This window comes from Carcharodon carcharias, chromosome 1 (genome assembly GCF_017639515.1).
Source record: "Carcharodon carcharias isolate sCarCar2 chromosome 1, sCarCar2.pri, whole genome shotgun sequence".
NCBI classification, from domain to species: Eukaryota; Metazoa; Chordata; class Chondrichthyes; order Lamniformes; family Lamnidae; genus Carcharodon; species Carcharodon carcharias.
This window is the reverse complement of record NC_054467.1, coordinates 211,806,801-211,820,447: the sequence shown is the minus strand read 5'-3', so window position 1 is coordinate 211,820,447 and position 13,647 is coordinate 211,806,801. Positions and strand designations below refer to the sequence as shown.

The window sequence follows — 13,647 nt, the reverse complement described above, 5'->3', positions numbered from 1 at the left end:
AGTACCAGCAGTGGCCACAGTGGTGCTACTGGTACTTGAGAGCTGCCAACCTCTGTTCCAAGTCCCTGCCCGTTTAGGTGGCCCTGGAGCAGCCCAAGTAGCAGAAGGTGTGGTTTCAGGCTTGAGCTGCTTCTCTGCCTTCAGTGGTTGAGGCTGTCAGTAGAGATTGCCAACTATGAGGTCCCAACTACGGTTTAAACTTCTGGAAGAGATAGATGCAGAATTTTACCCTGTTTGCAGGGTTTCCACAGATTGAGCACTTGAGGGCTCAGAAAGGGCATCCCCTGGAAAATGAAGTAGAACCCCAAGATTGCTCCATATTGCTTCATTAACACAGGCCCACCTATTTTAGCAAACAAATGGCATGCTCTCCCCTGAAGGAAATCCCCAAGAATCTACAGCAGAGTGGCACAGACCTGACCCTTTTTTCACCCTGGTGCTTGGCACCACTCAGTTCCCTGGATACAAAAGCTATAAAAGCCATATAAAATGGCCTTTCATTGTGTAAACTTGTGCACAGAGTCAATTCACTTTGGTGAATTACTGTATGATGATGAGCATCTGTCAGGTTGATGATCATCACCCTCTAGAGAAATGGGAATACGTTGATGGCAGACGGTCCAGGTGGGGGAGGGGTGGGGAGTGCCGGGAAATTGAAAAATCAACTGTCCCCTTTACAATTGGCAGTCGTTGCTTACCTTGCTCCAGTTACCTATTTTCCAGCTAGCACATGGACGTACAAAACATCTCCGAGCAGGGGCTGGTTTTTTAATCTTTCCACAGTCTGAGTCCTCTTTGGTGCTGCACTCTATCTGTCTCCACATAGCACCAATTCCACATGTGGTAGAACACTGCATAGAACAGAGTTAGGGGAAAAACTGAAGTACACAAAGACATCACAACTGACAACAGACACAGCAGTCTGCTAAATGTACTAACAGCAGCAGCTTATAGAAAAGCTTGGACCCTTAAAATGAATACTAAAGGAATAAATGTTCCCCACCTTTGCTCTAGGCACATTCCAGGATTATATATCACATTTCCAGGATGCAATGTTAATGGAAGCAATATCAAGGGTTACCACTGCACAATTTCACATTACACGCTTACGCTTTTAACCAGCGTCACAGGATGGATACCCCATAATTTTATGTTTTCTAGATGACTCAGTAGTTCTGGCAATGATTAGTTAATCCATACAAGAGCAGGTCAGAGGCTGGGAATTCTGCAGCACATAACTTGCCTCCTGACTCTCCAAAGCCTGTCCACCATCTACAAGGCACAAGTCAGGAGTGTGATGGAATACTCCCCACTTGCCTGGATGAGTGCAGCTCCAACAACACTCAAGAAGCTTGATACCACCCAGGACAAAGCAGCCGGCCTGACTGGCATCCCATCCACCACCTTCAACAGTCACTCCCGCTGCCGCCAATGCACAATAGCAGCAGTGTGTACCATCTATAAGATGCATCGCAGCAACCTGCCAAGCCCCCTACAACAGCATCTTCCAGACCTGCAATCCCTGCCACGTAGAAGGACAAGGGCAGCAGATACATAGGAACACCATCACCTGCAAGGTTCCCTCCAAGTCACAAACCACCCTGACTTGGAACTATATTGTCATTCCTACACTGTCACTGGGTCAAAATCCTGGAATTCCCATCCAGCATTGTGGGTGTATCGCCACCAGATGGACTGCAGCTGTACAAGGAGGTGGCTCACTAATATCTTCTCAAGGACAATTAGGGATGCATAATAAATACTTGCCTAGCTAACAACTCTCATGTGCCATGGAAGAAAAAAAAAAAGACTAGAAAGATAACTATTTGAATTGGTGGTCTGCGATGAGTTTGCTGATAGTCACCAAGATGATAGTAGAGACATTGGAATTGAAACTGTTCCTCATTTAGAGAACAAAAAGATTTGTAGGGATCCCTACTCCTGATTGCTCTCTAGTGATAGCCATGGTTTAGTTAGTAGCATGCTCACTCCTGAGTCAAAGATTGTGGAAACTCTGGAAACTTGAGCACAAAATCTGCACTGACACTCAAATATAGTGCTGAGAGTGTCTTTTGGATATGATGTTAAATCAAAGCCTTGTCTTCCCTCTCAAGTTAATGTAAAGGATCGCAGGGCTATTTTGAAAAGCAGGTGAGATATAGCTGGCGACCTGGCTAATATACATCCCTCAGCCATAAGAACATAAGAAATAGGGGCAGGAGTAGGCCATTCAGCCCCTCAAGCCTGTCCCACCATTCGTGGCTGATCTGCCCCAGGCCTCAACTCCTCTTTCGTGCCAGCTCCTCATAACCCTCAACTCCCCGGTATTTCAAATATCTATCTACCTCCTCTTTAAATACTTTCAGTGATCTAGCCTCCACAACTCCCTGGGGTTGGGAATTCCAGGCATTCACTACCCTCTGAGAGATGAAATTCCTTTGCATCTTAATTTAAAATGAATGTCCCTTTATTCTGTAACTATGTCCCCTAGTTCGAGATTCCCTCCACTAATAGAAACATCTTCTCAACATCTACCCTATCAAGCCCCCTCAGAATCTTGTACATTTCAATAAGATCACCCCTCATTCTTCTAAAGTCTAATGAATAAAGGCCTAACCTGTTTGGCCGTTCTTGATAAGCCAACCCCTTCATCCCAGGAATCAGCCTAGTGAACCTCTTTTGAACTGCCTCCAATGCCAGTATATCCTTTCTGAAATGCGGGGATTAAAACTGTACATAGTATTCCAGGTGCGGCCTCACCATCACCCTATACAGTTGGAACAAGACTTCCCTATTTTTAAACTCCAATCCCCTAGCAATACAGGCCAACATTCCATTTGCCTTCTTAATTACTTGCTGCACCTGCATGACAACTTTTTGTGTTTCATGCACAAGAACACCCAGATCTCTCTGTGCTGCACTTTTTTTGGAGTCTCTCTTCATTTAAATAATAGTCTGCCTTTTGATTTTTCCTACCAAAGTGCATGACTTCATACTTTCCTACATTAAACTCCAACTGCCAAGTTATTTTCCCAACAACAGATATTAGGCTGACTGGCCTATAGTTTCATGTTTTTTGTCTCCCTCCCTTCTTGAACAGGGGTATCACATTAGCGGTTTTCCAATCCTCCCGGAATCCAGAGAGTTCTGGAATATTTCAACCAATGCCTCCACTATCTCTGCAGCCACTTCCTTTAAACCCTTGAATGCAGTCCATCAGGTCCTGGCGACTTGTCTGACTTTAGTCCCATTAGTTTGTCCCTTGTGATAGAGACCGTTACAAGATCTTTCCTCACATTAGCTCGTTGCATATCTGATATCTTCGGAATGTTTATAGTGTCCTCCACTGTGAAGACCGATGCAAAATATTGGTTTAAATTATCTGCCATTTCTCTGTTCCTCGTTATCAATTCTCCAGTCTCATCCTCCAAGGGTCACACGCTTGCTTTAGCCATTCTCTTTTTATATACCCGTAGAAGCTCTTGCTATTTGTTTTTATATTTCTTGCCAATTTACTTTCATAATCAATTTTCTCCCTCTTTATTAGCTTTTTAGTCATCCTCTGCTGGTTCCTAAAAAATTCCCAATCCTCTGGCCTACCACTAGTCGTCGCCACTTTATATGCCTTAGTTTTTGATTGGGACACTCTCCATTTGTTAACCACGGTTGGTTCATCCTTCTCATTGAGTCCCTCTTTTTGACTGGGATAAATTTAACCAACCTCAATAAAACATATTATCTGATTAATGTATAAATATATAAATTGGCTGCTGTGTTTCCCAAATTACAACAATGACCACGCTTCAAAATAAAGCACCTATTTGGCTATAATGTGCTTTGGGATGCCCTGAATGTCTCCCTTCACTAATCTGTGGGGCGCAGGGGTGTTTTCATGGTTCAGTCTGATCCTGTCCTTCCCAACATCCACATACTTACGGGGCAGTGACCTCTGAAAGAAGACTGATTTACATTTTTATAATGCTTTTCACAGGATATCCCAAAGTGTTTTATAATCAAACCTTTGGAGCAGATTGAACCCACAATCTTCTGGTTTAGAGGTGAGAATGTGACCATGGTAGATAGCTCAAAGGCACCAGAGAAGAGAAATAGGCCAGAGAGACTCTGCTGAAAGTCATCAACAAACTACCCCAAAAATATCAACGTTCATAGATTCCAGCCACAATTCCTGCCAATGGTGGAGCAAAATAAGTGGACTTTCCTCAGTGTTTCCACCACTCGATCCTATCTTCATTTTACAACATTAAATGATATTTCTAGGGTGAAATCCTGCTGGCACATGTAACATCCCTATTTCCCACTCTATTTTAATGTTTTGTATTTGCATTCCCTGTTACTTACAGCTCCCTCACACTCTGATTCTGCTAGCGTCGACAAATTTGGTTGGTTCTTTTTTAAATCCATCTTCCAAATCATTTAAGCACATTATTAATATCAAAGTCTCTGAACTGAGCCCTGAGACACTCTGCTAGTCAATTTCATTTACATTTTAGATTGAGGTTTACTTTTGAGACTCTGCAGGCTAAATTTTGCCCCACCATTGTGACATTCAGCTTTAATTTTCCCCAACTTCTAAAATGTTAATCTTCATACAATTTTCTCTTTCATCATTAGTTGGTTCTAAATGTACACCTGAAGTTATACTAATGAGCTGGGAGAGTAAATGGGGTCAAAATAGCCCACTTCCGTATTATTCTCTCCTGAACATGCAAAAACAATCCTGGTGCTTGCCCTGATTCTGCCAGCTTAATTTAGAACTGCCATCCAGCTACTCCTACAGGGAACTCCAAGTCCCTTGCCTTGGAAACATAACGGTGATGAATTCTCCAGTTGTTGGATTGACCAGCTGTGTCTTTGACTATCAGGGGCTTCAATTAGGCCTTCAACATAACTCATACCACATCATAGCTGACAAGATATCCCTGGGTCCAATGTGGGCTAAAATGGAGGAATTCCCAGCATAGCCTGGAATGCCCTCAGACACACCCCCTGATGTAAGATATACTCACTCTCCACTATAGAAATCTCCCGGGCTCCTTACAGAGATTTGAATCCTGGTGGAACCAAATACACCCCAAATTCTAGCCCACTGCTGCAAGAAGTGCCAACACTGTCCCTCTTTGTTCACAGAATTTCAAGGCCAATGAAATCATCATTCTATAACTGAGAAACTTTTTTTTAATCATGATATTAACATCATTACATCAATATCCCTGTGTTAAACAATGGATTTAGTCTGAGTGCGTTATACATACTCTTAGAGCTGTTGTATACTAGATATAAGATTAGTTCTTCTATACAGCAAAGCTAATAGAATGTTATTATTTATTGTGAGGGGAATTGATTACAAACGTAGGGAGGTTATGCTTCAGTTGTGCGGGGCATTGGTGAGACCACATCTGGTGTATTGTGTACAGTACTGGTCTCCTTTTTTAAGGAACAATGTAAGTGTGTTAGAAGCAGTTCAGAGAAGGCTTACTAGACTAATACCAGGAATGGACAGTTAAGGTTGGACAGGCTAGGCTTGCATCCACTGGAGCTTAGAAAAGTAAGAGGTGGCTTGACTGAAGCAAAGAAGATTCTGAAGGGTCTTGATAGGGTGGATGTGGAGAGGATGTTTTTTCTTGTGGGAGAATGGAGAATCTAGGTGTCACTGTTTAAAAAAAGGGGTCGCTCATTTAAGACAGAGATGAGGAGAATTTTTTTCTCTCAGATGGTCGTGAGTCTTTGGAACTCTTCTTCAAAAGGCAGTAGAAGCAGAGTCTTTAAACATTTTTAAGGCAGAGCTAGATAGATTCTTGATTAACAAGGAGGTGAAAGGTTATTGGGGGAAGGCAGGAATGTGGGATTGAGGTTACAATCAGATCAACCATGGCTCGAGGGGCCAAGTGGCCTACTCCTGTTCCATGTTCATATGTATTTTTATATCCAAGACAATTGTTTTATTTGTCTTGACAGCCACATGATCTTTTGATCTTGGTGTCAATTTGATGATGCATTTTAGTTTATTGTGTCATGTAATTCAAACTGCAAGGATATTGGGTTCACAACAGATTATAGGGGAATCTTAGGGCTGACATTCCTCGGCACGGACCTTGCTCCCATGGCACACATCAGACAAAGGATGCCTAATGGAGATTGAGAGTTTCTGACTAAATCTGAAGATGTTGAGTTTCTGCTCAAAATCCCACCATATCCCAAACGGTGTAAGGATTTGAGACAGGTGGAACTTCTTTCCAACCCAAATATGCACCCTGAAGAGGCGGGGTCAGGTGAGGCAATTCCTGATACAAGAATTTTCGCCGCTCTGATCTCATGACAAGCCAAGTAAATGAGACATGGGAATAAACACAGCATTTATCTTGGCTAAGTAGTGTAAATGAAGCCCACTTGTTGATCCAGGCTGGTCTCCTGGTCTGATCACCTTCTTTATTAAATACATTATTGAGGCCCAATTGGCCACAAACTATGTTTGAGGGTTAAATTTTAATTATGGGGCATTTGACAACTGGTGGTCATTATGAGTCAGTAAGTAGAAGTGTCATAGACGATTGAGACCTGTTGTGTGATAAAATACATACAACAGGGCTGAAAGTGAGCTGAAGTTTCGGGAGGTGGAGAATGGAAGGTCAGCCAGGAAAGCATTGGAATAGTCAAATCTAAAGATGATGACAACATAGAAGAAGTTTTCTTCAGCAAATGGATTAAAATAAGAAGGGAGGCAGGCAATGTTACAGAGGTAAACACCTCTGTGATGTAAAGGATATAGGATCAAATAGAACACCGAGGGTGCATATGGTCTACTTCAGCCTGAGTTAATGGCCTAGGTGGGGGATGGAATCTGTGGTGGGAGACAAACCATGGCTTAGACTTTGGTTGAGTCAGGCTGACCCAAGAGCCCATTAGAAATTGCGGACAGGACCCAATTCTGGGAATCCCGCCCCAAATCCTGTTTCCAGCTATGTTGGCTGGCACAAGACAAGAGTGTGGATAGCCTGCTCACACCGCTATCTTTTTTGGCTCCATTGTGGAGGTGGGAAGTTTTAACTTGCTCTTAATTATTGTGGAGTCAGAACATGTAAGTATACATGTTCATAACACCGCACAGGAGTCATGAACTATGGTGGAACCCCTGTCTCAAGTGGGGAACCAAAAAAAAACAGTTGCATGCTCCTGGAACTCTTTCATCGACAAGCTTTGAAATAAAAAAAATCTGTTCATTCAGTTTTAATAGTTAGATGTTGTATTGTATGTTAGATTTGTTCCTGTAGTGATTGAATATAGGGCTCGGTTCCGTAAAGATACATTGACCATCACATTGATTAGCATTGTGTAAGTGTTGAGATGCATTTGAGTACTTTTCCCATTTGGCAAAGTACTGCATACAAAACTGAAAACACAACTTGGGAACTCTAGTGTCATGATCTGAAGTAAATTTGATGAAAAAAACTGGCCATCAGCCTTCACATCGAGAAAAAAAATACACCTGCTCCTGGACTGCTTTGATTGACAGGCCATCTGGAGTAACTTAGAAAAAAGACATAGCTATCTGCATTTGCAATTTCAATAGGACTAACTGACTAGTTTTTTGGTGAAGATGTGGATTGGAGCTGGATCCTGGAATTTCTAGAATCTTTAAAGGGTCCATTATTATTGGGAGATAGGATGAATTGATGTTTTCTTTTCAGAATGCTGTGAGTTGATTTATTTAGAATATTGTTGATTGTTTTAGAATGTGGTGGATTGTCTCAGCTGCTGTGGTGGAATTTGTCACAGCTGTCAAGATGTGAGCAGAGCTTTCAGAGGTGGTTGTTGGATGTGTATTGGCTTGAAGCTTCCATCCATGAGGTAGAAGCTCTTAATTAAAAAAAATCTTTTTCATACAGAGCATCAACCAAATAGGGAAAAGCCTCAGGAACAGCTGTGTAATTGTAATAACATTAAGTTAACACAGCATTGCACAACGCAAACTCTGAGTGTGTCCTTGATTTGCTTGCATTTGTAAGATTGTTTTGACAGCTGGGTCCATTATGAATGCCTGGATGTGTTTCAAAAGCTACAGAACCACTTATCTCAGCAGGATGTTTTATGTGGGCAGTTTGATTGACAGTTTTAAGAGATCATGAAATGATTAACTGTCCTTAATGTGGTTATTGAATAGCTATTTGTTTTAATAACAGACTGACCACTTGAGGGGATTTAACTTCTTTTGAATTGCTCTTGAGTTGTCTTCAGCTTAAAATGTGCCCATTTGAAAGGCAAGGCTGCTGAGGTCTACCCATAGTGCATTCTGGGTAACGGGCTACAGAGGATATATGGGGGTTATGGAGGGACCATGGGGGTTTTGAGGGGGCATGTGGGTGCTTGGGGGTAATGAAAGGGCATGGGGATAGCAGGGGGTATAGAGGGTACAGAAGGGGGCATGTGTGGTAGATGGGAGGTTGACGGGTAGGGTTTAAGGGTCAGACATTCACCATTACAATTGGAGGTAAACATTCAAGCCTGCCAGCCTCACCATCCACCCACCAGCAACGTTGCCTTGGGCCTGCCTCCCGAGGGGCAGTCTTATTCCATCCGACCCCCGTCTCCCCGGAACGAAATTATGGCAGGCAAGGACGTTTCAAAATGGGACATTATAACAAATTCTAGAATTAAAAGCTAGTCTCAGAAATAATGACCATGAAACCATTGTCGATTTTTGTAAAAAAAAAACCCCACCTAGTTCACGAATGTCCTTTAGGGAAGGAAATCTATTATCCTCACCCTATGGCCTACATGTGACTCCAGACCCACAGAATTGTGGTTGACTCTTAACTGCCCTCTGAAATGGCCTAGCAAGCCCCTCAAATCAAGTGCAATTAGGGATGGGCAACAAATGCTGGCCTTGCCAGTGCCATCCACTTCCCATGAAAGAATACATTTTTAGAAAAAGAGTGAGAGAGAGATGCTGGAGAGGTAAAGCTGGGTGCTGTTATAAAGCGAAACCATTGCTGTAGATAGTCTAATCACAATTAGGTAGGGAAAAGTAGAACATGTATCACAGCTTCTATTTCTAACAGTAATAGGCTATTATATATACACTATCTGGAAATTCTCTTTGTTACTTAATTGAAAACATACCTCACTCCAGTTTCCAACCTTCCAGAAACCATTGTTAACTTCAGGTTTAAAATCATCATAGTCTGTAACATTGAGGAAATTATTTGGTCTATTTGTCGTTGGAGTTCTCTTCAAAGGTACTTTTGTGGTAAATTGTGTTTCGGAGGATGGCAATTTACTTCCAATTGCTTCTGAGAGTTTTATCCATTCCGAGTGTGTGATAACAACTGCATTAGAAGTAGTGAGCTCAGGATTGTACTGCAGACTGTTTTCATCATTAAAAACTAGACCAGGTGTGAGGATGTCACTAATATTAGCAAAATGCTCTGGATTCAGCATCCTGAGAAGTTTCATTCTTAGCCGCTCCATAGTTGCTTTGACCTTTGAATCTATTTTTAACCTTGGAAAACCAGGCTTTCTACGAACAAAACCTGGAGAAGGTGCTCTTACATTTGGCTTGACTATTTGCGTGCTACCAGGCTTTACTGTAGTGACAAGCGTTGTCTGTGAACTACCATATAAAATTGATTCCTCGGCACTGATAGGGGCTGTGGTAGACTTTGCAACTTCATTATTGAATTCATCTGCTGTGGGATTAACCTGAGGTTCTTTTGTAAACGGAGGATGATCACCAACCACTTCTGTGGTAATAGGATCATATTCTGAGGTACTGTCACTTTCACCAGTAATACTGTGTGTCTCATTCATACCTTGAATTGTAGGTGTAACATTTCCAGCTTCAGTGACCCTCTTCCAATTAGTGTTATCACCTTCGTCGGTCAAATCTTGTTGAATAGCAATAAAGTTGGAATCATCACTTGATGCATGGTTGTTTTGCTGGTTTGGGGCAGGCTTGTCTTGCAAATGAATTTGTATTTTTGTAGTGGTACCCATTGTAGTTACAGGGCTTGTGCTAGCAGCTGATTGCATTGTGATGTTGACAGAAAGAGGCTCCTCAGTTGTCACAGGTATTTGTTTGTGTTTAGGTTGAACTTTTGCACCTGAGTGATTAGGGCCATATTTGGGCCCCAGCTTACTAGGCAGATCTTTGTTAAAAGTCTTGCCACCTTTGGGCTTCCGCAGAGGGAACAGAATTTTCTTATTGATAGGGCAGTTCCGTAAGCCGCACAAACTTTTCGTGCTTGGCCTTTTGGAGATTTTGCAGAGCTCATTATTATTCCTAGCGCACGTCACTGTCCGTGTGCGGAAGCCGCCTCCACATGTAACTGAGCACTGAAAAATAAATAGCAAGTTTAATTTGTCTCAACATGCAAAGCAGAATGCAATGATTTTGCTTCCATAGGGGATAAATAATCGCTATATAAACATTCTTATCACTCAGATTTCTATTAACAGTTAAAAGACAATTTAGAAAATTATCTTCTCCGCTTTGTTACTGTTCTATTCATTTGTGCTTCATTTGATCACTCAGTTCTTGACTCTGGAGTTTTCTTTGATCATCAACATTGCGCAAAAGTCCTAAATTGATAAAACTTTATTGTTCCTAAATAACAGAATATAAAGAAAGCACATTGTGGTTTTAAAGCTAAAACGATTTCTATTTCTGCAGTGCAGACAGCAGTCCTTAAAGGTCAGGTTTCCCTTTCTCAATAAGATATCACTGAATACCCCTACACCAGTGAATTATTACTAATAATGGATGAAAAAGAGAAAATTCTGGAAAGGTTTGTTAGCATCTTTGTAGAAAGAAACAGAATTAACGATTCAGGTCGATTACCTTTTGTAAGAATGATCTACTTAGTCTTGCACTACCAAGCATATACACATCAAAGAATGAACACCAATGATTTCTGCTCAGTAGCTTCAACCTAGTGAGTTAATATCACCAATAAAATACTTAATACTTTCAAACTAGTGAACCAATGATAGTAACGTGCGACTGAATAGCCGGAATCTTCCAAACAGTGGCAACACGTGCAAAGATTCTCCTGGCCTGAGGCTGCTGATCATTTCTTCTGGGATTTGCCGATCCCGGCTGTCAAAGAAATGTGCAGCACAGCATCCCCCAAGGAAGTCCAGAGGGGAGTAGAGCTGGGAGAAGAGAAGACACCTCACTTTTTAAGCGCTAGCTGCTGTCACCATAATATGACTTGTGCATAAGTGCTATCAATATGTAATGTCTTCGGCTGATCAAACATACATTGAACGGTTTAAAAAGGACTTTTTAAAAGCAAGTAAACAGACTGATTTAAGAGTGCTGCCACAACTCACCTGACTTCTGTTTTTGCAAGTTGACTAGTTTCTGTAAAGTTTCAATGTCAATTACAATTCAGACACATCTTTCTATGGAATTTCACACCTGTCGACGTCATGAAATACATCAAAAGGATTTACTGGAAACTGCATTGGACCTCACGTTGCATTTCTATAAGGCTACCTCTCAAGCGGAGACAGAAAGTTTACTAGGACAATAGCTTCAAGGAAAGGTGTTCTTCCTATCTCATCAAGATGGATAAGGGATATTCAGGAGTTAATGATTGGAACATTATAGAATCTAATTACGTTAGCCATGAAACAAAAGCCACAATTGGTTCAGACATCAGCTAAGCAGGTACCTTCTGAAATCATTATGGCGAGAGAGGTCATGTGACTGCAGTAACCTTTCTTGAAACCTCTTTTAATACAGCACACAAGCTGCTAAAATAGTAGTCTAGAAAAACATGCCATTGGGGCAATAATATTTTCCCCTTCCCCTTCTCACTCAAGTCAAAGCCCTCTCCCTATTTCAGTTTAAAATCCAGCACAGAGATAGATAATTTTTCAATGAAAGGAACCTCAGGTACAAAAATCATAGACTTCTGGAAAACAGATTATATTTTAAAAGGAAATTGCCTCCTTACATGGGCTTCAACTCCTGGAATCTCAAAGCCACTGTGGAGAAAAGGCTGCTGCAGCCACAGATGCCAGCAAAGGGCCCATTAACAGTGAACTTTCAATTATTTTACCTATAAGTGTGGAACTTTAATTTAGCTAAGAAAGTAACTACCTACAGTATAACTTGTAAATTTTACATGCTTATGTGTGTGTGTATATGTGGGTTGCAAAGGTCGAGACACAGGTTTACCTTTTTAAATATTTCTTATATCTTTACTTGGGTGGTTGTTTAACTCAATAAAAACAACCCTTTTTTGTTTTAAATTTAAGAAAGCCTGCCAGAAAACCATGACAATGGTTAAGCATATACAGTGAGTAGGTACCTTCAGTCTTACAAATTCACAAATAACCCTGTTATGGTCAAACATGGAGTAGTAGGGCAGGGGAGTCATTTTTAGCCATCCTCACATGGCTGTAAGATATTCTGTCCAGTAAGGTGAAAGATCCAGTCTTTGAGTGTGGGGTAATGAATGGGTGAGGTAGATGGCTGGGTGAGTCGGTAGGTGGATGAGTATGAGAGGCAGGGAGGTGGGTGAGCTGGTGATGAGGGTAAGTGAGTGAGGTAGATAGATGACTGAGTAGGTAAGTGGCTAGGTGGGGAGGTGCATGAGCTAGATAAGATGGGTCAGTGAGTAGTCAAGTTAGGTCAGAGGGGGGTAGTCACCTTGCGTTGGGTGTTTAGTTAGGTTGGGTCAGGTGGGATAGTTGGGTGGTCAGCAGGCTAGTCGGATTAGGTAGTCAAGTTGGGAGAGGTTTAGTTAAGTTGGGGGGTAGTCGGGTCAGGTCGAGGAGGGTAATTAGTGGGTATTTGTTATTCATTCATGGGATATGGGCGTCACCGGTTAGGCCAGAATTTATTGCCCACCCTAATTGCCTTTGTTCAGAGGGCATTTAATTGTCAAACACATTACTGTGGGTCTGGAGTGACATGTAGGCCAGACCAGGTAAGGACAGCAGATTTCCTCCCCTAAAGGACATTAAATCATGGCAATGGTTCCATGCTCATCATTAGACTTTTAATTCCAGATTTTTTTTATTGAATTCAAATTCCACCATCTACCATAGCAGGATTTGACCCTGTGTTCCTAGAGCATTACTCTGGGTCCCTGGATTACTAGCCCAGTGACAATACCACTATGCCAACTACTCCCCGGCAGGTCAGGTCAGTGGAGTAGTCGGGTGGCCAGGAGGCTAGTCAGGTGGTTGGGGGGTGGTAGTCAGGTGGTAGGGAGGTTGCTTGAGGGGGTTCAGTTGTGAAGTTACTCAGGTGTTAGGCTTAGTTTTAATCTGTCCAACATTTTCAAGGTAACTACCAAGGTAAGTACTACAGATCTGTCCAACGTCTCCAGCTCTAACTCAGAGTTGAAGACATTCACAGAGGATCCCAGGAAGCAGGGTAATTTCCAATCTGAAGTTTAAACTTCCCGGGTAATTCCCACGTAGGACTTCCACAAGGTTCTGACGGACATCTGTCATATATCTGGTCTCCGATGGTCTAGAGACCGGAAGATTTGGGCAATTGTTCAAATTATTGAATTATTACCAGTGGTATACTAATTGTTTTCAAATCATCATGTTGTATGGCACTACCGCTGTGCTAAATGGGATAGATTTCGAACAGATCTCGCAAGCCAA

At 41.9% G+C, this 13,647-nt stretch overlaps 1 protein-coding gene across 1 annotated transcript in view; it reads right to left on the bottom strand.

Moving 5' to 3' along the window:
• LOC121275808 (A disintegrin and metalloproteinase with thrombospondin motifs 12-like) overlaps positions 1-13,647 on the bottom strand; it is a 689,364-nt gene that overhangs the window by 78,826 nt on the left and 596,891 nt on the right. The window contains exons 21-22 of the mRNA XM_041183446.1: positions 9,139-10,350; positions 699-851 (exon numbers count right to left, since the gene is read on the bottom strand). Coding sequence (XP_041039380.1) covers positions 699-851; positions 9,139-10,350 — 1,365 coding nt within the window. The remainder of the gene's footprint in view (positions 1-698; positions 852-9,138; positions 10,351-13,647) is intronic.